The sequence below is a fragment of the Anolis sagrei genome, chromosome 12, assembly GCF_037176765.1.
Source record: "Anolis sagrei isolate rAnoSag1 chromosome 12, rAnoSag1.mat, whole genome shotgun sequence".
NCBI lineage: Eukaryota > Metazoa > Chordata > Lepidosauria > Squamata > Dactyloidae > Anolis > Anolis sagrei.
The window spans coordinates 22,018,178-22,045,707 of NC_090032.1; the positions used below are offsets into that span (position 1 = coordinate 22,018,178).

Below are 27,530 nucleotides of genomic sequence, written 5' to 3' on the forward strand. Positions count from 1 at the left end.
TTGTGTTGAAAAAAATCTGGAAACATTCAATTTAAATATATTTAAAATTATTAAAATTATAATTATTGTTGCCTGAAAATATAATAATAATAATAATAATAATAATAACAACAACAACAACAACAACAACAATAATGCAGCTTCCTAACTTGCTGGGTCTCAAATCCTGTTTTTCAGCTTCATTATGATTATGATTATTGTGTGAAAAAATGGAAAATATTCAATGAAAATATATTTAATAATATTTGTGTGAAAAAAAATGGAAATATTCAATGAAAATATATTTTAAATTATTATTATTATTATTCTGGGGAAAATCTGGAAATATTGAATAAAATGTTAATAATAATATTGTGTGAAAAATGGAATATATTCAATAAAATGTATTGAATAATAACAATAATAATAATATTTCTGTGAAATTTTTTTGGAAATATTCAATAAAATATATTGAATAATAATAATATTTCTGTGAAAAAAATTGGAAATATTCAATGAAAATATATTTTAAATTATTATTATTACGGGGAAAACCGGGAAATATTCAATAAAATTTTAATAATAATTTGTGAAAAATTGAAAATATTCAATAAAACATATTTAATAATAATATTTCTGTGAAAAAAATTGGAAATATTCAATTAAAATATATTTTTATTATTATTATTATTATTATGGGAAAAATCTGGAAATATTCGATAAAATTTTGATAATAATATTGTGTGAAAAATTGAAGATATTCAATAAAGTATATTGAATAATAATATTTCTGTGAAAAAAATGGAAATATTAAATTAAAATATATTTTAAATTATTATTAATATTATGAGGAAAATCTGGAAATATTCAATAAAAATTTAATAACATTATTTAATAATAATATTTCTGTGAAAAAAATGGAAATATTCAATTAAAATATATTTTCAAAAAATATTATTATGTGAAAAAAACTGGAAAGATTGAATTGAAATATATACTTAATAATCATAATAATAATTATAATCATCACCTTCCTAACCCATTGCTTGCTGAGTCCCGAATCCGGTTCTTCGACTTCATTATTATTATTATTATTATTATTATTATTAGCCTTCCAAATAAACAGGGTTTAAGTTTTGACCTAATTTCAGAGAAAATAATAATTTCCTCTCAGAATAAATACTGCGTTTCCAAAACGAGTCCTATGTTTGTTTGTCCGTGGCTCTTTGATTCCCAGATAAACGCTCCGATTGGAGAGAGTTGAGTCTTGGTCATTTCGGAGACATCAAATTAATTAATCCCTGGTTGCTAATTAATCCACGACGGCGGAGCTACACATGGTGTTCATGCCACAGGCTCGGCTTCCGCGGTACAAATAATAGTAGCCCTGGGGGAAAAAAAGGGGAGACATCATAATAATAATAGCAACAACAATAATAGTAAAAAGTGTTCTGAATCTCCCTTTCTTTGCTGCAGAGATACAAGCAATATATCCATTTCAAAGCAAAACCGGCTTGTGAGTGGTTATTTAATATTTTCTATCAAGGGTCTGGAGAACAAGCCCTATGAGGACTGGCTCAGGGAACTGGGCATGTTTAGCCTGAAGAAGAGAAGGCTGAGAGGAGATATGATAGCCATGGATAAATATGTGAGAGGAAGCCACAGGGAGGAGGAGGAGGGAGCAAGCTTGTTTTCTGCTTCCTTGGAGACTAGGACGCAATGGAACAATGGCTTCAAACTACAAGAGAAGAGATTCCATCTGAACATGAGGAAGAACTTCCTGACTGTGAGAGCCGTTCAGCAGTGGAACTCTCTGCCCCGGACTGTGGCGGAGGCTCCTTCTTTGGAGGCTTTTAAGCAGAGGCTGGATGGCCATCTGTCAGGGGTGATTTGAATGCACTATTCCTGCTTCTTGGCAGAATGGGGCTGGACTGGATGGCCCATGAGGTCTCTTCCAACTCTTTGATTCTATGATTCTATATAGATCCTACAGTCTGAAATATTATTATTATTATTATTATTATTAGGATATAATGCTTCAGGAACATGGCCAGACAGCCCGGAAAACTCACAGCGACAAAGAATTATTATTATTACTATTATTATGTTTATTTATATCTTGTTTACCAACAACAAAGCAGATCGACAACAAATCGGATAAAGGAAGAAAAAGGAAAGGAATACATCCTGTGTTGTCAAAAGCTTTCATGTCTGGAATCACTGCGTTGCTGTGATTTTTCCAGGCTAACACCTCCCAACAAAGGATTCCCCCAGGCAGGACGCAGCCAGGCTTCGAAGCTGCAAGGCCATTCGGTGCTAATCAAGCTGACCAATGGCAACATTCACACTTCCCTCCAGCAAACAAGAGTTCTTTCTCCCACCCACAACTTCTGAGGATGCCTGCCATAGATGTGAGTGAAACGTCAGGAGGGAATGCTTCTAGAACATGGCCAGAAAGCTCGAAAAACTCACAGCAAACCATAGGTTGAGCTTCCAGGTTTTAGCCTGCCACTTTTGGACTCTTGCTTGCTGAGGTGTTCCTGCGAGTATCTATTATTATTATTATTATATCCCCCTTTTTATCTCCACAAACAAGCGAATATGTATCTATTATTAGTATTAGAATGATTTACTATTATTATAATAATCAGCTTTGGGCGTACCTTTTCTCCCCAGTCTTCGCCCCAACTGTTCTTGATGGCCCAGAACGGAAGCGTCCCACCTGGGAAAGGGAAGGCACGTTCATTTCATTGATATTTATCAATCAATCAATCGATCAATTGATGCAGCCATTGATCTGATCACGAATTGGCTTTGGAACAACACTATTCCAACCTGAAGTCAAGACAGAGGATAGTAGACGAGCGATGGGTGTTGTACTTACGCGTGCCATAGCCCACCAAGAGGACGGCATGGTCTATCATCCACGGGTTGCAAAGGAGGAAGAACGGATGGGAGACGCCCTTCCGATAGAACTGCAGAAAATGGGAATTGAACATAATTGAAAATATAGGTATTGTATGTGTGTGTGAGATATATATCTATATATATAAAATGCAAAAGGGCGTCGTTAGGGGCTGCAAAACGCAAAAACCCCCGGACGAAAAATCACCAAACTTGCCGTACACATTCCTCAAACCACAAGGTATGCACAACACTCATCACAATTCCAAACAACATGACAACAAACTCACAATCACAAAAACAAACAGAACATGCGCAGAGGCGTCCCGGCGCGAGCCGCCCGGCGCGCGCACATGGCCGGACCACGCCCCCTCCGTGGGAGCCACGCCCCTCCCTTCGCCGCCCCGCCCCTACCCACCCATACACCATCCTCCCCTCCTCCCCCTCCCCCTCCACCAAAGGAAGGAAGGAATGAGGTAGAAAAGGAAGAAAGGAGAGAAAGAGGGAGGGAAAGAAAGAAGGAAAGGGAGAAGGAAGGAAGGAAGGAGGTAGAAAAGGAAGAAAGGAGAGAAAGAGGGAGGGAAAGAAAAAGGGGGGAGGAAGGAAAGTTAGAGAAGGAAGGAAAGAAGGAAAGAAAAAATGGAAAGAAGGAAGGAAAGAAGGAGCAAAGGAAGGGGGGAAGATGTAGAGAAAGAGGGAGGGAAGGAAAGATGGAGAGAGAGAAGGAAGAAAAGAGAGACAGCAGAAGAGAAAAAAGAAGAAGGAAGGAAAGAAGGAGCGAAGGAAGGGGATAAGATGTAGAGAAAGAGGGAGGGAAGGAAAGAAGGAAAGAGAGAAGGAAGAAAAGAGAGACAGCAGAAGAGAAAGAAAAAGGGGGAAGGAAGGAAAGCGATAGAGAAGGAAGGAAGGAGAGAAGGAAAGGCGGGAAGGAAGGAAGGAAAGAGGGAGTGAAGGAAGGAGGGAAAGAGGGGGAGATAGGGGGAAGGTTGGCCACAGCAACACGTGGCGGGTACAGCTAGTGTGTGTGTGTGTGTGTGTGTGTGTGTGTGTGTGTGTGTGTATAAGAGACATTGGTCTCATAATAATAATAATAACAACAACAACAGCAGGACTGCAGAGAAACAACTGGCATAATAATAATAGCATTTGTCTCACTGCCACATTGTTGAATTATCAAATGTCTAGATGTCATCGGGGTTTGTGAAAATATTAGAACAGCCAGCAGAGTGTCAGCTGTGGACTCATTTCGTTGTGAATAATAATAATAATAATAATAATAATAATAATAATGCATCCTTGAAGTGACTGGACTGACCTTGAAGGAGCTGGGGGTGGTGACGGCCGACAGGGAGCTCTGGCGTGGACTGGTCCATGAGGTCACGAAGAGTCGGAGACGACTGAACAAATGAACAACAACAATAATAATAATAATAATAAAGGTTTTCCCCTGACATTAAGTCTAGTTGAGTCTGATTAGGGGTTGGCGCTCATCTCCACTAACAATAATAATAATAATACTATATTAACTCAATTGATTCATGGAGATGCTGGTATAATAATAATAATAATAATAATAATAATAATAATCTTGTTATTTTTGCTTCTGACTCAGGACTGAGGCTCCTGGGTCCCGTTTCTCACGACGCAGAGAAGGATATGAATATTTATGGCAAGTATTGAATATTTACATGGAATTTAAATATATATATATATATAAATAAATATAAATATATATATTGTAATGAAAGGCAGGGGAAAGAGGATCACTCTACCTGCATGGCGAAGGCGTTGAGGGCGATGGAGATGGGCCCGTGCTTGGCCAGCCAGGCGGCGATCTCTGAAAGAACGAAAGAAAGAACGAGGTTCAAATCAGGGGAGGAATGCCCCGCCAATCCCTGCAGTCGCGCTCAAAACGGTCCCAAGTCGAAACGGACCTTTCTCGTCCCGAGAGATGGCCACGGAGCTGTTGATGTAAACGGCCACCTTCTCCTTGGAGAAGTTACATTTCTGCTCAAAGCCCTCGTAGCTGTAGTCGCCCTCCGTCTCCAGGCCGCCTGGGAAAAGGGAAAGGAAGGAAGGAGGTCTGCATCAAAATGAATGTGCACAGACTACGTTATCATCGGCATATTGGAGTTCCATAACAGACACGGTCAGTCTTTTTCTGAATGTGTTGGTTGTATTATTAATATTATATTACTATTATTATTATTATTATTATTATTATTATTATTATTATTATATTTCTATTAATTATATTATTATTACATTATTATTACTATTATTATATTTCTATTAATTATATTATATTATTATTACTATTATTATAATATTACTATTAATTATATTATTACATTACCATTACTATTATTATTATAGTACTATTACTATTAATTTTATTATTATATTACTATTATTATATTACTATTAATTATATTATTATTACATTACTATTACTATTATTATATTACTATTTATATTATTAATACATTATTATTACTATTATTATATTTCTATTAATTATATTATTATTACATTACTATTACTATTATTATATTACTATTTATATTATTAATACATTATTATTACTATTATTATGTTACTATTATTATATTTCTATTAATTATATTATTATTACATTACTATTACTATTATTATTATACTATTACTATTAATTTTTTTATTATATTACTATTAATTATATTATTGTTACATTACTATTATTATATTTCTATTAATTATATTGTTATATTACTACTATTATTATATTTCTATTAATTATATTCTACTATTATTATATTACTATAACTATTAATTACATTATTATTCTATTACTATTATTATTACTAATTATATTATATTATTATTCTATTACTATTACTATTATTCATTATATTTATTTTTGTTGTTAAAACAAAAGCAGGCTGGCCATCTGTTGGGGTGCTCTGATTGCGCTTTTTCTGTTTGGTAGAAGGGGGTTGGACTGGATGGCCAATGGAGTTGCTCCTATTATTATTATTATTATTATTATCCATTTAAGGTGGAATCGGGTGTCAAACAGGGATGTGTGATTGCCCCAACCATATTTTCCACACCGAAATACAACACCGCCTGAGCTCTGCGAGTGCAGCTTTTTTCCGAATGAAGCAGAGAGTGCTTGAGGACTGGGACATCTATAGGAAAATCAAGGTGCTTGTTGATAATGCCATTGTCCTCTCAACTCTGCTATATGCCTGTGAAACGTGGACAGTCTACAGACGTCAACATCGACACCGAAATACAACACCACCTGAGCTCTGCGAGCGCAGCTTTTTTCCGAATGAAGCAGAGAGTGTTTGAGGACTGGGACATCCGTAGGGAGACCAAGGTGCTTGTTGATAATGTCACTGTCCTCCTAACCCTGCTCTATGCCTGCAAAACGTGGACTGTCTACAGACATCAACATTGACACCAAAATACAACACCTCCTGAGCTCTGCGAGCGCAGCTTTTTTCCGAATGAAGCAGAGAGTGTTTGTGGACTGGGACATCTATAGGAAAATCAAGGTGCTTGTTGATAATGTCATTGTCCTCTCAACCCTGCTATATGCCTGCGAAACGTGGACTGTCTACAGACGTCAACACTGAAATACAACACCACCTGAGCTCTGCGAGCGCAGCTTTTTCCCGAATGAAGCAGAGAGTGCTTGAGGACTGGGACATCTATAGGAAAATCAAGGTGCTTGTTGATAATGTCATTGTCCTCTCAACCCTGCTATATGCCTGCGAAACATGGACTGTCTACAGACGTGAACACTGAAATACAACACCACCTGAGCTCTGCGAGCGCAGCTTTTTTCCGAATGAAGCAGAGAGTGTTTGAGGACTGGGACATCTGTAGGAAAATCAAGGTGCTTGTTGATAATGCCATTGTCCTCTCAACTCTGCTATATGCCTGTGAAACGTGGACAGTCTACAGACGTCAACATCGACACCGAAATACAACACCGCCTGAGCTCTGCGAGTGCAGCTTTTTTCCAAATGAAGCAGAGAGTGTTTGAGGACCGGGACATCCGTAGGGAGACCAAGGTGGTTGTTGATAATGTCATTGTCCTCTCAACTTTGCTATATACCTGTGAAACGTGGACAGTCTACAGACGTCAACATTGACACTGAAATACAAAACCACTTGAGCTCTGCGAGCACAGCATTCTTCTGAATGAAGCAGAGAGTGTTTGAGGACTGGGACATCCGTAGGGAGACCAAGGTGCTTGTTGATAATGTCACTGTCCTCCTAACCCTGCTCTATGCCTGCAAAACGTGGACTGTCTACAGACATCAACATTGACACCAAAATACAACACCTCCTGAGCTCTGCGAGCGCAGCTTTTTTCCGAATGAAGCAGAGAGTGTTTGAGGACTGGGACATCTATAGGAAAATCAAGGTGCTTGTTGATAATGTCATTGTCCTCTCAGCCCTGCTATATGCCTGCGAAACGTGGACTGTCTACAGATGTGAACACTGAAATACAACACCACCTGAGCTCTGCGAGCGCAGCTTTTTTCTGAATGAAGCAGAGAGTGTTTGAGGACTGGGACATCTATAGGAAAATCAAGGTGCTTGTTGATAATGTCATTGTCCTCTCAACCCTGCTATATGCCTGCGAAACGTGGACTGTGTACAGACGTCAACATCGACACCAAATTACAAAACCACTTGAGCTCTGCGAGCGCAGCATTCTTCCGAATGAAGCAGAGAGTGTTTGAGGACCGGGACATCCGTAGGGTCAAGAATCCCCGCCCTGTCCAGACTCACCCAGACCCTCGATGGCTTCGTAGGCGTTGGAAGGCAGCCCCCCTCCGCAGGCCTGGTCCAAGGCGTCGCAGTCGAGCAATTCTGCAAAGGATGTGCACATTAATGATGGGACGGGAGCCCCACGTGCGCCTCCCTCGCAGGGCCGGCTCCCTCCCTACCTTGCTCCGAGAGCGACACCAGGGAGCCCTTCTGCAGGAACCACTGCCCTTCCACGTTCCCCGTGACCGAGAACGCCCAGCAGGATCCACAAGCCCCCTGCGCGGAGAGAGAACACGAGGCGGGATGGTCATCTGTCGGGAAAGCTTTGACAGTGCCTTCCTTTGTGGTCCTATATTATTTATTTCCTGTATATACTCGAGTATAAGCCTAGTTTTTCTGCCCCTTTTTTAGGTTGAAAAAGCTGCCCTCGGCTTATACTCGAGTCAAAGTTATTTATTATTTTACTCTGTTATTACTATTATTTTTATTACATTTATTATTTTCCTCTATTACTGGCATTATTACATTTGCATTATTTTCCTCTATTATTATTTTATTGCATTTATTTTACTCTATTATTATTATTACTACATTTATTATTTTACTTTAGTATTATTGTTATTACATTTATTATTTTCCTCTATTACTGGCATTATTACATTTGCATTATTTTCCTCTATCATTATTTTATTGCATTTATTTTACTCTATTATTATATTATTACATTTATTTTACTCTATTATTATTATTATTATTATTACATTTGTTATTTTGCTTTAGTATTATTGTTATTACATTTATTATTTTCCTCTATTACTGGCATTATTACATTTGCATTATTTTCCTCTATCATTATTTTATTGCATTTATTTTACTCTATTATTATATTATTACATTTATTTTACTCTATTATTATTATTATTATTATTACATTTGTTATTTTGCTTTAGTATTATTGTTATTACATTTATTATTTTCCTCTATTACTGGCATTATTACATTTGCATTATTTTCCTCTATCATTATTTTATTGCATTTATTTTACTCTATTATTATTATTATTATTATTATTACATTTATTTTACTTTATTATTATTATTACATTTATTATTTTACTTTAGTATTATTGTTATTACATTTATTATTTTCCTCTATTACTGGCATTATTACATTTGCATTATTTTCCTCTATTATTATTTTATTGCATTTATTTTACTCTATTATTATTATTATTATTACATTTATTTTACTTTATTATTATTATTATTATTATTATTATTATTACATTTATTATTTTACTTTAGTATTATTGTTATTACATTTATTATTTTCCTCTATTATTGGTATTATTACATTTGCATTATTTTCCTCTATTTATTACATTTATTTTACGCTATTATTATTATTATTATTATTATTACATTTATTTTACTCTATTATTATTATTATTACATTTATTATTTTACTTTAGTATTATTGTTATTACATTTATTATTTTACTCTATTACTGGCATTATTACATTTGCATTATTTGTGTTTATATTTGTGTTTATATGTGTACATGCATATTGTGTATACATGTGTGCTTGTCTATATGCATATTTGTGTTTATATATGTATGTATGTGGATATGTATATGTATGTGTGTGCATGTGTATATGTCTTGGATCACACGTCGGACACTTCCCAAGTGTCTAGGACTGTGTGACGTGTCGGCGAATAATGCGTGCGGATCCCAGTAAGGTGGCCTTTTGTAGCAGATAGGTGGTGATTTTGTCGGCACCAATTGTGTTCAAGTGCAGGCCAAGGTCTTGAGGCGCTGCACCCAGTGTGCCGATCACCACTGGGACTACCTTTACTGGCTTGTTCTAACATTTTCACAAACCCCAATGACATCTAGACATTTGATAATCCAACAATGTGGCAGTGATTGTGTTCAAGTGCAGGCCAAGGTCTTGAGGCACTGCACCCAGTGTGCCTATCACCACTGGGACCCCCTTAAGTGGCTTGTTCTAACATTTTCACAAACCCCGATGACATCTAGACATTTGATAATCCAACAATGTGGAAGTGAGTCAAATGCTTTATTATTATTATTATTATTATTATTATTATTATTATTATTAGCTGACAGATGGTGTTCAAGTGCAGGCCAAGGTCTTGAGGCGCTGCACCCAGTGTGCCGATCACCACTGGGACTACCTTTACTGGCTTGTTCTAACATTTTCACAAACCCCAATGACATCTAGACATTTGATAATCCAACAATGTGGCAGTGATTGTGTTCAAGTGCAGGCCAAGGTCTTGAGGCACTGCACCCAGTGTGCCTATCACCACTGGGACCCCCTTAAGTGGCTTGTTCTAACATTTTCACAAACCCCGATGACATCTAGACATTTGATAATCCAACAATGTGGAAGTGAGTCAAATGCTTTATTATTATTATTATTATTATTATTATTATTATTATTATTAGCTGACAGATGGTGTTCAAGTGCAGGCCAAGGTCTTGAGGCGCTGCACCCAGTGTGCCGATCACCACTGGGACCCCCTTGAGTGGCTTGTTCTAACATTTTCACAAACCCCGATGACATCTAGACATTTGATAATCCAACAATGTGGCAGAGAGTCCAGTGCCTAAATAATAATAATAATAATAATAATGATGATGATGATGGATGCTCCTTCAACAGGCTGGCTGGCCATCTGTCGGGAGGGTCTGGGTAATAATAGGCATGGTGATGCCGCACCTGGTCCTTGACGGCCGTGACAGCCCCGTAGTCCCTCCAGTCCCATTCCTCCGGAGCTGGGTCCCTCGAGGTCGGGGCCACTTCCATGGGCCGGGTGGGCCGCTTGGCCAGCAGCGGGTTCAAGTACAGGGTGCGGAACTCCTCCTCTGGAAGGAGAGGAAACAGGTGAGAAGATGTATGTTTTACAGAAGCACATGCTAACATGCATCTTGATCACATTTTGACAATGTTGATGTGTTTTAATTATGCTGGAACCGGTTTCAATCCATAAGGAGAGGCAGGTAAGAAATAAAATAAATAGATTTATTATTATTATTATTAATGGACTACAGACTGGACATAAGCCAAGAGGAGGGTAAGAAATAATAGAAATAATAATAATGTGTACTACAAGTGTACTACATTATTATTGGTGTACTACAAGTGGGCTACAAGCTGGACATAAGCCAAGAGGCTGGTAAGAAATAAAATAATAATAATAATAATAATAATAATAATAATAATAATAATAAATATTAATGGGCTACAAGCTGGACATAAGCCAAAAAGAGGGAAATAATAATAATAATAATAATAATAATAATAATAATAATAATAGAGCTACAAACTTGACATAAGCCAAGAGGGTAAGAAATAAAATTATTATTATTATTATTATTATTATTATTATTATTATTAATGGGCTACAAGCTGGACAGAAGATAAGAAATAATAATAATAATAATAATAATTATTATTATTATTATTATTATTATAGGGCTACAAACTCGACATAACCCAAGAGAAGGGTAAGAAATAAAATTATTACAAGCTGGACAGAAGCCAAGAGGAGGGTAAGAAATAAAATTATTATTATTATTATTATTATTATTATTATTATTTATCGTGTTATCCGCAACCAGAACATTGTATTACATTTTTAACAGAACAAAACAAAACAAAAATTATTATTATTATTATTATTATTATTACTATTATTAATGGACTACAAACTGGACATAAGCCAAGAGGAAGGTAACAAATAAAATAATAATAATAATAACAATAATAATGGGCTACAAGCTGGGCAGAAGCCAAGCAGAAGGTAAGAAATAAAATTATTATTATTATTATTATTATTATTATAAACAACAACAACAACATTATTAATGGGCTACAAGCTGGACGTAAGCCAAGAGGAGGGTAAGAAATAAAATAATAATAATAATAATAATAATAATAGGGCTACAAACTGGACATAAGCCAAGACAGTAAGAAATTATTATTATTATTATTATTATTATTACTATTATTATTATTATTAATGGGCTACAAGCTGGACATAAACCAAGAGGAAGGTAAGAAATAAAATAATAATAATAATAATAATAATAATAATAATAATAACAGGATTTAATATATTATTATTATTGTTTCCAGCCTGTAGTACATTAATAATAATCATAATTATTATTATTCTTACCCTCCCAGCTTCAATCCATCAATAATAATAATAACTATTATTTTATTTCTTACTCTTTTCATGGCTTATGTCCAGTTTGTAGCCCTATTTTTACTATTATTTTTATTATTATTAATGGACAACAAGCTTCACATAAGCCAAGAGGTGGGTAAGAAATAAAATTATTGTTGTTGTTTGTTATAATAATTATTATCATTATTATTCGGCTACGGTTGACTTTGTGAGATGCAGAAATTCCAGGGCAGACGTCATGCTTTTCATGTCTGTTTATTAGGAGCGAACGGGCACTCCGCATTCAGTTCAGGCAACGTGGCTTTCAAGTAGAGCTAGGCCTGCGTTCTCAAATTCTTGTTTCAAGGCCACTCAGTTCAGGCAACGTGGCTTTCAAGTAGAGCTAGGCCTGCGTTCTCGAATTCTTGTTTCAAGGCCACTCAGTTCAGGCAACGTGGCTTTCAAGTAGAGCTAGGCCTGCGTTCTCGAATTCTTGTTTCAAGACCACTCAGTTCAGGCAACGTGGCTTTCAAGTAGAGCTAGGCCTGCGTTCTCGAATTCTTGTTTCAAGGCCACTCAGTTCAGGCAACGTGGCTTTCAAGTAGAGCTAGGCCTGCGTTCTCGAATTCTTGTTTCAAGGCCACTCAGTTCAGGCAACGTGGCTTTCAAGTAGAGCTAGGCCTGCGTTCTCAAATTCTTGTTTCAAGGCCACTCAGTTCAGGCAACGTGGCTTTCAAGTAGAGCTAGGCCTGCGTTCTCGAATTCTTGTTTCAAGGCCACTCAGTTCAGGCAACGTGGCTTTCAAGTAGAGCTAGGCCTGCGTTCTCAAATTCTTGTTTCAAGGCCACTCAGTTCAGGCAACGTGGCTTTCAAGTAGAGCTAGGCCTGCGTTCTCGAATTCCTGTTTCAAGGCCACTCAGTTCAGGCAACGTGGCTTTCAAGTAGAGCTAGGCCTGTGTTCTCGAATTCTCGTTTCAAGTCTTGCTTTTGGATTTTAGCATTTTGGGAGTTCTCCACGTTCTTGTTTCGTATTCCTGTTTAAGTTTTGCTTACGGACTTAAGCCGCCTTTATATTTTGGGACTATCTTCGCCCCGCTCTCTTCTGCTTTGGGGTGGACTGGATAGCCTTTGGGGTCCCTCCCATTCGCCTTAATTACCTGTTAAGTCGCTGAATTTGGTGACTCCGTATTCGGCGTTGCCGCGGTCCAGCTGCTGGATGACTCGGGCCTTCTCCAAGTTCTCAACGAAGATCTGGAAGCGCTTCTTGGCCTCTGCGCGGAAGAAGGCGATTAATTAATTGTCTTAATTAAAGAGCAGAAGCGTGACAATTGGACCGCCCCTTGGCTCACCCCTTTGGTCCTTGTAGCTCTTCTGATAGGTGGCCACAAAGTCCTTGAAAAGGGAGATCTGGCGGAGGGTATCGCCCTGTGGAGGAAAAGGGACGAGCCACAATAAATAAACCCTCACCCACAATAATAATTTTTTTCTCCACCACAGACATCTGAGTGTTCCTAACTTTCTCCACTAGTGTGGAATTTGCACTCCCCCGCCCACTGCCTCTCCCTTAACCCATTTCTACTCTTTTCTACGGCACATGGTGAACAGAGGACAATTCCACCCTAGATTTCATGTGGTTACTCCACCACAGACATCCCAGTGTTCCTGACTCTATTGGTGTGGAATTTGCATGACCCCACCCACTGCCTCTCCCTTCACCCTTTCCTACTCTTTTCTATGGCAGACGGCAAACAGAAGACAATTCCACCCTAGATTTCATGTGCTTACTCCACCACAGACATCCCAGTGTTCCTGGCTCTCTCCACTAGTGTGGAATTTGCATGACCCCACCCACTTGCCTCTCCCTTCACCCTTTCCTACTCTTTTCTACGGCACACAGCAGAGGACAATTCCATCTTAGATTTCAGGTGCTTCCTCCACCACATACATCCAAGTGTTCCTGACTCTCTCCATTGGTGTGGAATTTACATGATCTATCCACCCTTTCCTACTCTTTTTTATGGCACACGGCGAACAGAGGAGAGGACAATTCCATCCTAGATTTCATGTGCTTCCTCCACCACAGACATCCCAGTGTACCCACTGCGATGGAATTTGCATGACTCCGCCCACTGCCTTTCTGCTAATGGTGACCAAGACTCTGTAGTGTTTCCTCTTTGCCATGTGCTTGCTCTCTGCCATGTTTGACTCTTTGCCACGATTTCCCTGTATCGATAATCCATCGCCATCCTTGTCATGTGAGTGTCTTTCTAGGGTTGTTAGTATCTCTGTATAGTGATAGCAGACCTATAAAGAGTTGTATGTAGTGTCATGGCAGGAATCGCTAGTTTGTTGTAGGTTTTTCGGGTTGTACGGCCATGTTCTAGAAGTATGTACGAGCAACTGAAGAATCAAAGGAGTTGGGATGAAAGCCGGAGCTCAAGTGTGCTTATTCAAGCGGCGAGCTACTAAACAAGCCCAAGAGGCTGTGCTATAAACTCTGTACTCACTGTGACCAAGACTCTGAAACTCTATACTCACTGTGACCAAGACTCTGAAACTCTGTACTCACTGTGACCAAGACTCTGAAACTCTGTACTCACTGTGACCAAGATTCTGAAATTCTGAACTCACTGGGACCAAGACTCTGAAACTCTGTACTCACTGGGACCAAGACTCTGAAACTCTGTACTCACTGTGACCAAGACTCTGAAACTCTGTACTCACTGTGACCAAGACTCTGAAACTCTGTACTCACTGGGACCAAGACTCTGAAACTCTGTACTCACTGTGACCAAGACTCTGAAACTCTGTACTCACTGGGACCAAGACTCTGAAACTCTGTACTCACTGGGACCAAAACTCTGAAACTCTGTACTCACTGGGACCAAGACTCTGAAACTCTGTACTCACTGTGACCAAGACTCTGAAACTCTGTACTCACTGGGACCAAGACTCTGAAACTCTGTACTCACTGTGACCAAGACTCTGAAACTCTGTACTCACTGGGACCAAGACTCTGAAACTCTGTACTCACTGGGACCAAGACTCTGAAACTCTGTACTCACTGTGACCAAGACTCTGAAACTCTGTACTCACTGGGACCAAGACTCTGAAACTCTGTACTCACTGGGACCAAGACTCTGAAACTCTGTACTCACTGTGACCAAGACTCTGAAACTCTGTACTCACTGTGACCAAGACTCTGAAACTCTGTACTCACTGGGACCAAGACTCTGAAACTCTGTACTCACTGGGACCAAGACTCTGAAACTCTGTACTCACTGTGACCAAGACTCTGAAACTCTGTACTCACTGGGACCAAGACTCTGAAACTCTGTACTCACTGTGACCAAGACTCTGAAACTCTGTACTCACTGGGACCAAGACTCTGAAACTCTGTACTCACTGTGACCAAGACTCTGAAACTCTGTACTCACTGTGACCAAGACTCTGAAACTCTGTACTCACTGGGACCAAGACTCTGAAACTCTGTACTCACTGTGACCAAGACTCTGAAACTCTGTACTCACTGGGACCAAGACTCTGAAACTCTGTACTCACTGGGACCAAGACTCTGAAACTCTGTACTCACTGTGACCAAGACTCTGAAACTCTGTACTCACTGGGACCAAGACTCTGAAACTCTGTACTCACTGTGACCAAGACTCTGAAACTCTGTACTCACTGGGACCAAGACTCTGAAACTCTGTACTCACTGGGACCAAGACTCTGAAACTCTGTACTCACTGTGACCAAGACTCTGAAACTCTGTACTCACTGGGACCAAGACTCTGAAACTCTGTACTCACTGGGACCAAGACTCTGAAACTCTGTACTCACTGGGACCAAGACTCTGAAACTCTGTACTCACTGTGACCAAGACTCTGAAACTCTGTACTCACTGGGACCAAGACTCTGAAACTCTGTACTCACTGTGACCAAGACTCTGAAACTCTATACTCACTGGGACCAAGACTCTGAAACTCTGTACTCACTGGGACCAAGACTCTGAAACTCTGTACTCACTGTGACCAAGACTCTGAAACTCTGTACTCACTGGGACCAAGACTCTGAAACTCTGTACTCACTGGGACCAAGACTCTGAAACTCTGTACTCACTGGGACCAAGACTCTGAAACTCTGTACTCACTGTGACCAAGATTCTGAAACTCTGTACTCACTGGGACCAAGACTCTGAAACTCTGTACTCACTGTGACCAAGACTCTGAAACTCTGTACTCACTGTGACCAAGACTCTGAAACTCTGTACCCACTGTGACCAAGACTCTGAAAGTCTGTACTCACTGGGACCAAGACTCTGAAACTCTGTACTCACTGTGACCAAGACTCTGAAACTCTGTACTCACTGGGACCAAGACTCTGAAACTCTGTACTCACTGTGACCAAGACTCTGAAACTCTGTACTCACTGTGACCAAGACTCTGAAACACTGTAGTCACTGTGACCAAGACTCTGAAACTCTGTACTCACTGTGACCAAGACTATGAAACTCTGTAGTCACTGTGACCAAGACTCTGAAACTCTGTAGTCACTGTGACTAAGACTCTGAAACTCTGTACTCACTGTGACCAAGATTCTGAAACTCTGTATTCACTGTGGCCAAGACTCTGAAACTCTGTAGTCACTGTGACCAAGACTCTGAAACTCTGTACTCACTGTGACCAAGACTCTGAAACTCTGTACTCACTGTGACCAAGACTCTGAAACTCTGTACTCACTGTGACCAAGACTCTGAAACTCTGCATTCACTGTGACCAAGACTCTGAAACTCTGTACTCACTGTGACCAAGACTCTGCAGTGGTTTTTTGGTTTTTTTGGATCAGAACCGCTTGCCTTGGAAACAGACAATCCCATTGTGCAGCTTGAGGAGGAGTGAGGCCTTGGGAAGATTGATTCACATGCCTACCTAGCAGTGGTGCTGTGTGTGTTTTGCTCGTCTTCTCGTTCACCCCCGCAACAGAGTCTAGTCGGGCACCTACCTGCAAGTGCTTCTCCTCCTCCTCCGTATCCGGAGTTTTGGGGTGAAGCACCTCCCAAGCTCCCCATTCCGACAACTGGGCGATCTCAGAGGGCTCTGGAGGAGGAAGAGAAGAGAAAAAGGAACTTCCGAGACCATTCCTTGACGGCTTTTTGGTCATTTTGGACACTTTTCTGCTCGTCTTGCATTGCTTTGCTTTGCTTTCCCCCTTTTTCGCTGTTGTGTTGACACTATTGACTCTGCTAACACTCCGAGATCCTGGGTTGTTTGTAGGTTTTTCGGGTTGTATGGCCACGTTCTAGTAGTATGTACAAGCAACCAAAGAATCAAAGGAGTTGGGATGAAAGCCAGAGCTCAGGTGTGCTTATCCAAGCGGCGAGCTACTAAACAAGCCCAAGAGGCTGTGCTATAAACTCTGTACTCACTGTGACCAAGACTCTGAAACTCTGTACTCACTGTGACCAAGACACTGAAACTCTGTACTCACTGTGACCAAGACTCTGCAGTGGGTTTTTTTTTTTGGATCAGAACCGCTTGCCTTGGAGACAGGCAATCCTATGGTGCAGTTGGAGGAGGGGTGAGGGAAGATTGAGTCCCATGCCTACCTAGCAGGGGTGCTGTTAGTATCTAGAAGCATTATCTCCTGACATTTCGCCTGCATCTGTGGCAAGCATCCTCAGAGGTTGTGAGGTTGTAAATAATTGTAAATAGAATCAACCTCCAAAGGAGATTGGATGAAAGACAGAGTTCAAGTGTGCTTATTCAAGGTCAGTGGCTGGGATTATGAAATCTCTGCTAACTCTGACCAAGACTCTGCAGTGTGCTTGCTCTCTGCCATCTGCAGAACTGTAAATATTTGTATGTTGCAACGATTGAAGAATCAACCTCTGAAGGAGTTTAGATGGGAACCAGAGCTCATGTACTTATTCCAGGTCAGAGGCTGGGGTATGAAATAAAGAAATGTATGTGTGCATGTAAACGTGCATGTATGTATGTATGTGTGCATGTGTATATATGTAATAGGCAAATGTATGTGTGCATGTAAATGTGCATGTATACGTGCATGTGTATAGGTATGTGTGTGTATATATGTAATAAGCAAATGTATGTGTGCATGTAAACGTGCATGTAAACGTGCATGTGTGTGTATATATGTAACAGGCAAATGTATGTGTACATGTAAACATGCATGTATGTGTGCATGTGTATATGTATGTCTGTATATATGTAATAGGCAAATGTGTGCAAGTAAACGTGCATGTATGCGTGCATGTGTATATGTATCTGTGTGTATATATATAAAATAGGCAAATGTGTGCATGTAAATGTGCATGTAAACATGCATGTGTGTATATATCTAATAGGCAAATGTATGTGTGCATGTAAACGTGCATGCATGTGTGCATGTGTATGTGTATATATGTAATAGGCAAATGTATGTGTGTATGTAAACGTGCATGTATGTGTGCATGTGTATAGGTATGTGTGTGCATATATGTAATAGGGAAATGTATGCGTGTATGTAAATGTGCATGTGTATATGTATGTGTGTGTATATATGTAATAGGGAAATGTATGTGTGCATGTGTAGATGTATGTGTGTGTATATATATAATAGGCAAATGTATGTGTGCATGTGTATAGGTATGTGTGTGTATATATGTAATAGGCAAATGTATGTGTGCGTGTAAATGTGCATGTGTATATATATATATGTAATAGGGAAATGTATGTGTGCATGTGTATATGTATGTGTGTGTATATACATAATAGGCAAATGTATGTGTGCATGTAAATGTGCATGTAAACATGCATGTGTGTATGTGTGTGTATATATGTAGTAGGCAAATGTATGTGTGCATGTGTATATGAATGTGTGTGTATATACATAATAGGCAAATGTATGTGTGCATGTGTATATGAATGTGTGTGTATATACATAATAGGCAAATGTATGTGTGCATGTAAATGTGCATGTAAACATGCATGTGTGTATGTGTGTGTATATATGTAATAGGCAAATGTATTTGTGCATCCATGTAAGTGTGTGTGTATATAGGTAATTTGTGTATGCTTGTGTATATATGTATATGTGTATATGTATGTACTGTAGATGTGTATATTTGTGTCTGCTTGAGCATATATATATATGTGTGTGTGTGTATGAATGTGTGCATGTGTATATGTATATATGGTGTATTTTTTGGATTTTTAAGTCTGTTCTAATGGTGTAGTACAATATACTAATATATAATACTGACATTGTACTATGCTAATAATATAATATATTGTATATATAACAACAACAACAAAACAACAATAATATATTGTATGTCTGTATGAGGTCATGAAGAGTCGGAAACGACTGAACGAATGAACAACAACAACACATATATATATATATATCTTGTAAGCTGCTCTGAGTCTCCTTTGGGGTGAGAATGGCGCCACATAAATGTCGTAAATAAATAAATACATAAATAAATACATAAATAAGGATGACTCCGGGGGGTTTCTTAAAGGAACAGGGTCCGACTAAGGTTCCCTCCCACCGGAAACAATACAAGAAGGAACCCATTCCAACTCCAGGGGAAACTGAGGCTCAACAAAGGAAATAATATTTTAGCAACAACAACGTCTTTGTGAGCTTGTAGCGAGAACTATCAGGTGGAGGCGAGGTGTGAGCCCCGCCTACATCCCTTTATTTACGAGCCCGAGAGGACGGAGTCGGACCCGACTTACCGGCCGGGCGGCAGTCTTGCTTCACCAGTTCCTTCCGGTCGGCCCAGGGCTGGGTCCAGACTTCAAACTGGCATGACTGGGAGGAGAGAGGAGGGAGAAAACACAAATAGAAGCATTGCACAAAGCAGCCCACAATTCTATCTATATATACAAAAATGTTCCGTGCGTCATGAGTACCTTAAAAACAAAAGAACCCATGAACAAAATCACCAACAAAACGTCTCACTAAACAAAGATGTGACCATCACTCAAAAAAGTATGATTTTGTCATTTGGGAGTTGTAGTTGCTGGGATTTATAGTTCACCTACAATCAAAGAGCATTCTGAACTCCACCAATGATGGAATTGAACCAAACGTGGCACACAGAACTCCCACGACGAACAGAAAACACTAGCAGGGGTTGGTGGGCATTGACCTTGAGTTTGGGAGTTGTAGTTCACCTACATCCAGAGAGCACTGTGGACTCAATGATGGATCTGGACCCAATTTGGTACAAATATTTCATATGCCCAAATATGAACACAGATGGAGTTTGGGGGGAAATAGACCTTGACATTTGGGAGTTGTAGTTGCTGGGATTTACAGTTCACCTACAATCAAAGGGCATTCTGAACTTTATGACAGAACCAATTAGGAACTGCCATGTATAATGAAATGTTGAGAGTTTTGTTACAGTTCCGAAATTCCATTTTCCAAAATATTAATTAAGACAAAACTGAAGTTGTTTTGAGTCGTGCACACCCCCAAGTAAAACGGAGTCCCAAATCTAAAATTGGGGAAGTTGGGGACGATGATTTGGCAACGGCCGAGATTGGTTTTTCTCCCCTTCCCTTCTCTCGGGATTATCCTCGGTCATCTGACCATCCCACTGAGCTGCCCTTGTTTGGAGAGGAAGTGCGGCCAAAAGGGATTCAGCTGAGCCCGGGTCACAAGGCAGCATGTGAGCGGGCGCGCCGTTTCGACTGTAGCATGATACTTCTATCGCTGGGGGGAAAAATAAATATACACATCTTAGAAAGGTATTTTTAACGGTAATGATTTCGGAGAAGGAAACCAGTTCCTACCGTGTGCTCGGGTTCGGCGACGGAGAGGCAACCGCCGGCCTCCGACTCGCTCGTTCCGCATTCACTCCTCAATAAGGCAACGTCCAGGTAATACTTGATCCCGTCGACCACCTGGAAGCGAACAAGCGTATTTTCAAATAGGATTTGGGACAGGAACGGCGGAAAAAATTGTGTCCTGGAAGGAGGCAAAGTATTGCACATACCGTATGTACTCCACACAATCACCAGACAATTGGATACGTTTCTCCCAATGATGAACAAGTTTTCTGAAGCCGTCACAGAAGACGTCGACACTCCGTTTCCGCAACTAGCGTCTCAGGTTCTCTCAATCACTATTCGGTTTCCCACATAATCACCAGACAATTGGATACGTTTCTCCCAACAATGAACAAGTTTTCTGAAGCTGTTACAGAAGAAGTCGACACTCTGTTTCCGCAACCAGCGTCTCAGGTTCTCTCAACCACTATTCGCTTTTCCACATCATCACCAGACAATTGAATACATTTCTGCCAACAATGAACAACTACTATTCGCTTTTCCACATAATCACCAGACAATTGGATACATTTCTGCCAACCATGAACAAATTTTCTGAAGTCGTCACGGAAGAAGTCGACACTCTGTTTCCGCAACCAGCGTCTCAGGTTCTCTCAATCACTATTTACTTTCCCACATAATCACCAGACAATTGGATACGTTTCTGCCAATGATGAACAACCACTACTCGCTTTTCCACATAATCACCAGACAATTGGATACATTTCTGCCAACAATGAACACGTTTTCTGAAGCCGTCGCGGAAGAAGTCGACACTCTGTTTCCGCAACCAGAGTCTCACAGTTCTCTCAACCACTATTCGCTTTTCCACATAATCACCAGACAATTGGATACGTTTCCCCCAACAATGAACAACTACTATTCACTTTTCCACATAATCACCAGACAATTGAGTACATTTCTCCCAACGATGAACAACTACTATTCGCTTTTCCACATAATCACCAGACAAATGGATACGTTTCTCCCAACAATGAACAACTACTATTCTCTTTTCCACATAATCACCAGACAATTGGATACGTTTCCCCCAACAATGAACAACTACTATTCGCTTTTCCACATAATCACCAGACAATTGGATACGTTTCTCCCAACGATGAACAACTACTATTCGCTTTTCCACATAATCACCAGACAAATGGATACGTTTCTCCCAACGATGAACAATTTTTCTGAAGCTGTTACGGAAGAAGTCGACACTCTGTTTCCACAACCAGCATCTCAGGTTCCCTCAATCACTATTTACTTTTCCACATAATCACCAGACAATTGAATACATTTTTGCCAACCATGAACAACCACTATTCGCTTTTCCACATAAACAAGTTTGCTGAAGCCGTCACAGAAGAAGTCGACACTGTTTCCGCAACCAGCGTCTCAAGTTCTCTCAATCACTATTCGCTTTTCCACATAATCACCAGACAATTGGATACGTTTCTCCCAACCATGAACAACCACTATTCACTTTTCCACATAATCACCAGACAATTGGATACGTTTCTCCCAACGATGAACAAGTTTTCTGAAGCTGTTATGGAAGAAGTCGACACTCTGTTTCCGCAACTGGCGTCTCAGGTTCTCTCAAACACTATTCGCTTTCCCACATAATCACCAGACAATTGGATACATTTCTGCCAACAATGAACAACTACTATTTGCTTTTCCACATAATCACCAGACAATTGGATACATTTCTGCCACCGACTGTCTGCGCAGGGTTCCATACTTCACACTTTAACAACACAACCGTTCAATGCTAAGGCTTCCCACCAAAATGGAACTGTAGAGGAGAGTCTACTGAACGAGCCAGTCCCTGCCGCATACGTTGCTTAAGTCGCATTGACCGACCGTCTGTGCAGGGTTCCTTACTTCGCACTTTAACAACACAACTGTTCAATGCTAAGGCTTCCCGCCAAAATGGAACTGTAGAGGAGAGTCTACTGAACGAGCCAGTACCTGCCGCATACGTTGCTTAAGTCGCATTGACCGACCGTCTGTGCAGGGTTCCTTACTTCGCACTTTAACAACACAACTGTTCAATGCTAAGGCTTCCCGCCAAAATGGAACTGTAGAGGAGAGTCTACTGAACAAGCCAGTACCTGCCGCATACCAGTACTGCCATCTGTTGAGGAGTTACGAAGGGGGAGGCACTACTTTTCATTCAACTCTCGTACAACAGCAAGAAATATTGCTATATAAGAGACCTTCTTACAACCCAAAAAGTGTGGCAGACCAGAGGAGTCTGGCACATCCAGCTCTCTTCTCTGTGGGAAGGAGAGAGATGGTGGACCTTTGGGATTGTCAGATCTGCAACGGAACACATTCTGGTCACAGGAAGAGAAAGGCGTGTGATTTCAAAGTCACGATATGTTGTGCAGGGAGTCAGAATTCACAACATTCCTGACCTACTTCTGGAGCGCCTGAAGCGCATTAACACCTCGCCAATCTCAATCTCTTTGCCGCTCGTCGGCAGCAATCAGGATCAATACAGCAGAAGGTCAATGGCGGTGCGGGGTGGCTAACGAGCCCGTTAATTAGAGAGCGGCAGATTCCCACACGTAGGCGCTCCACAAGCCGCTCACCGGGGAGAAATCCATCCAGAGTAATTACTTCAAGGCAAGCGGATTGCCAATCCAATTAGGAGAGGCTCCTGAGCCGCAAAGGCATGAAACCCGGGAGCAGAGAGCGGCGGAAACAGCCCTTCAAGCCGCCTACCTACAAAACCACCCACCACCCAAGGGAAGACTTTCATCCTAGATTGTATGTGTTTCCTCCACCACAGGCATCCCAGTGTTTCTTACTCTCTCTATTGGTTACATGACCCCGCCCATTGCCTCTCCCTTAACGCTTTCCTACTCTTTTCTATGGCACACAACAAACAGAGGACAATTCCATCTTAGATTTTATGTGTTTCCTCCACCACAGACATCCCAGTGTTCCTTGCTCTCTCTATTGGTTTCTAATTTGCATGACCCCGCCCATTGCCTCTCCCTTAACGCTTTCCTACTCTTTTCTACAGCAAACAGAGAACAATTCCATCTTAGATTTGATGTGTTTCCTCCACCACAGGCATCCCAGTGTTCCTTGCTCTCTCTATTAATTTCTAATTTGCATGACCCTGCCCATTGCCTCTCCCTTGACGGTTTCCTACTCTTTTCTACAGCAAACAGAGAACAATTCCATCTTAGATTTGATGTGTTTCCTCCACCACAGACATCCCAGTGTTTCTTACTCTCTCTATTGGTTTCTAATTTGCATGACACCGCACACTGTCTCTCCCTTAACCCTTTTCTATACTTTTCTATGGCACACAGCAAATGGGACAATTTTCTATGGCACACAGCAAACGGGACATACAATCCTAGATTGTATGTGTTTCCTCCCCTACAGACACCCCAGTGTTTCCACATCTCTCCAATGGTATGTAATTTGCATGACCCCGCCCATTGCCTCTCCCTTAACCCTTTCCCACTCTTCTCTATGGCACACAGCAAACAGAGGACAATTCCATCCTAGATTTCATGTGTTTCCTCCAGCACAGACATCCCAATGTTCTTTACTCTCTCAACTGGTGTGGAATTTGCATGAAATATAATATTTTATATTACATTTATTTTATATTACATTTCACATTATACTTATTTTATATTATATTTATTTCATATTGTATTTATTATATATTACATTTCATATTATATTTATGTTACATTTCAAATATTTATATTATATTATATTTATTTCATATTATATTTTATATTATGCTTATTTTATATTTCATATTATATGATATGTCATATATTTAATATTATCTTTTATTATCATATTAATGTTATATTTATGTTCTATTATATATTTATTTTATATTATAATTTATATCTATTTTATATTATAGTTATTTTGTACTTATTTTGTTTTATATTATATGTAATTTTATATCTATTTAATATTATAGTTATTTTGTATTATATTATAATTAATATTATATCTATTTTATATTATAGTTATTTTGTATTTATTTTGTTTATATTATATTTAATATATCTATCTTATAGTTATTTTGTTTTATATTATATTTAATATTCTCTCTTATAGTTATTTTATATTTATTTTGTTTTATAATATATTTATTTCATATTTATTTTGCTTTATATATTTAATATACTTATTTTATATTTCTTTTGTTTTCTATTACATTTAATATATTTATTTGGTTTTATATTATATTTGATGTATTTATTTCATATTTATTTGGTTTTATATTATATTTAATATATTTATTTCATATTTATAATATATTTAATATATTCATTTTGCTTTATATTTAATATATTTATTTCATATTTATTTTGTTTTCTATTACATTTAATATATTTATTTTGCTTTATATTATCTTTAATATATTTATTTCATATTTATTTTGTTTTCTATTACATTTAATATATTTATTTGGTTTTATATTATCTTTAATATATTTATTTCATATTTATTTTCTTTTATATTACATTTAATATATTTATTTTGCTTTATATTATATTTAATATATTTATATTATATTTATTTGGTTTTATATTACATTTAATATATTTATTTTGCTTTATATTTAATATATTTATATTATATTTATTTGGTTTTATATTACATTTAATATATTTATTTTGCTTTATATTATATTTAATATATTTATTTCATATTTATTTTCTTTTCTATTACATTTAATATATTTATTTTGCTTTATATTATATTTAATATATTTATTTCATATTTATTTTCTTTTATATTACATTTAATATATTTATTTTGCTTTATATTATATTTAATATATTTATATTATATTTATTTGGTTTTATATTACATTTAATATATTTATTTTGCTTTATATTTAATATATTTATATTATATTTATTTGGTTTTATATTACATTTAATATATTTATTTTGCTTTATATTATATTTAATATATTTATTTCATATTTATTTTCTTTTATATTACATTTAATATATTTATTTTGCTTTATATTATATTTAATATATTTATTTCATATTTATTTTCTTTTATATTACATTTAATATATTTATTTTGCTTTATATTATATTTAATATATTTATATTATATTTATTTGGTTTTATATTACATTTAATATATTTATTTTGCTTTATATTTAATATATTTATATTATATTTATTTGGTTTTATATTACATTTAATATATTTATTTTGCTTTATATTATATTTAATATATTTATTTCATATTTATTTTCTTTTATATTACATTTAATATATTTATTTTGCTTTATATTATATTTAATATATTTATATTATATTTATTTGGTTTTATATTACATTTAATATATTTATTTTGCTTTATATTATATTTAATATATTTATATTATATTTATTTGGTTTTCTATTACATTTAATATATTTATTTTGCTTTATATTATATTTAATATATTTATTTTGCTTTATATTATATTTAATATATTTATATTATATTTATTTGGTTTTCTATTACATTTAATATATTTATTTTGCTTTATATTATATTTAATATATTTATTTGGTTTTATATTATCTTTAATATATTTATATTATATTTATTTTCTTTTCTATTACATTTAATATATTTATTTTGCTTTATATTATATTTAATATATTTATTTGGTTTTATATTATCTTTAATATATTTATATTATATTTATTTTCTTTTCTATTACATTTAATATATTTATTTTGCTTTATATTATATTTAATATATTTATTTCATATTTATTTTCTTTTATATTACATTTAATATATTTATTTTGCTTTATATTACATTTAATATATTTATTTTGCTTTATATTATATTTAATATATTTATATTATATTTATTTGGTTTTCTATTACATTTAATATATTTATTTTGCTTTATATTATATTTAATATATTTATTTGGTTTTATATTATCTTTAATATATTTATATTATATTTATTTTCTTTTCTATTACATTTAATATATTTATTTTGCTTTATATTATATTTAATATATTTATTTCATATTTATTTTCTTTTATATTACATTTAATATATTTATTTTGCTTTATATTATATTTAATATATTTATTTCATATTTATTTTCTTTTATATTACATTTAATATATTTATTTTGCTTTATATTATATTTAATATATTTATTTTGCTTTATATTATATTTAATATATTTATATTATATTTATTTGGTTTTCTATTACATTTAATATATTTATTTTGCTTTATATTATATTTAATATATTTATTTGGTTTTATATTATCTTTAATATATTTATATTATATTTATTTTCTTTTATATTACATTTAATATATTTATTTTGCTTTATATTATATTTAATATATTTATTTCATATTTATTTTCTTTTATATTACATTTAATATATTTATTTTGCTTTATATTATATGTAATATATTTATTTCATATTTATTTTCTTTTATATTCTATTTAATATTCTATTTATTTTGTATTCCCATGCTTCATAGGATTCTGAGAGTCTCATACTTAGGAAGAGGTATGCTAAGGTGTCATATGGAGATGCCTCGTCCCCATCTCTCTCCCTGAGGAGAACGATACTGGACCTGGCTCTTGGCGGACCGGAGGGCCCACACGCTCCCGCCCTTCCCTCCTCGGAGGCCGGCTTGGCCCACAGCGAAGCGAGCCGCCTCCTTGGCCTGCGCGCTCGGCCTGCCTTCCAACGTCGCTGCGAGGAGACCAACCCAGCAGAAGAGGAGCAGGAGATGCGCCGCCTTCGCCATCCTCACCTCGAATGAGCCCAAT

The 27,530-nt window shown here is 37.1% G+C and overlaps 1 protein-coding gene across 1 annotated transcript; it reads right to left on the reverse strand.

The window, feature by feature from the left end:
• Positions 1 to 938: 938 nt before the first annotated feature.
• CTSF (cathepsin F) lies at positions 939 to 27,530 on the reverse strand. The gene is made up of 14 exons (XM_067472582.1): positions 27,332 to 27,530; positions 20,664 to 20,774; positions 19,599 to 19,674; positions 16,858 to 16,952; positions 13,206 to 13,281; positions 13,014 to 13,127; positions 10,404 to 10,549; positions 7,833 to 7,929; positions 7,675 to 7,755; positions 4,818 to 4,937; positions 4,656 to 4,720; positions 2,864 to 2,954; positions 2,643 to 2,701; positions 939 to 1,366 (listed from the first exon to the last, which is right to left on the reverse strand). The coding sequence occupies exons 1-14, from the start codon at positions 27,506 to 27,508 to the stop codon at positions 1,292 to 1,294; spliced, it is 1,383 nt and encodes a 460-aa protein (XP_067328683.1). The 5' UTR covers positions 27,509 to 27,530; the 3' UTR covers positions 939 to 1,291.

Excerpts from the sequence above, each read along its gene's own strand:
- CTSF (XM_067472582.1), bottom strand. The coding sequence starts at position 27,508 with ATGGCGAAGGCGGCGCATCTCCTGCTCCTCTTCTGCTGGGTTGGTCTC. Across the intron at positions 13,128-13,205 it reads GAGCTACAAGGACCAAAGGG|AGGCCAAGAAGCGCTTCCAG; the intron begins GTGAGCCAAGGG and ends TCTTCCGCGCAG. Across the intron at positions 4,721-4,817 it reads CATCTCTCGGGACGAGAAAG|AGATCGCCGCCTGGCTGGCC; the intron begins GTCCGTTTCGAC and ends TCGTTCTTTCAG.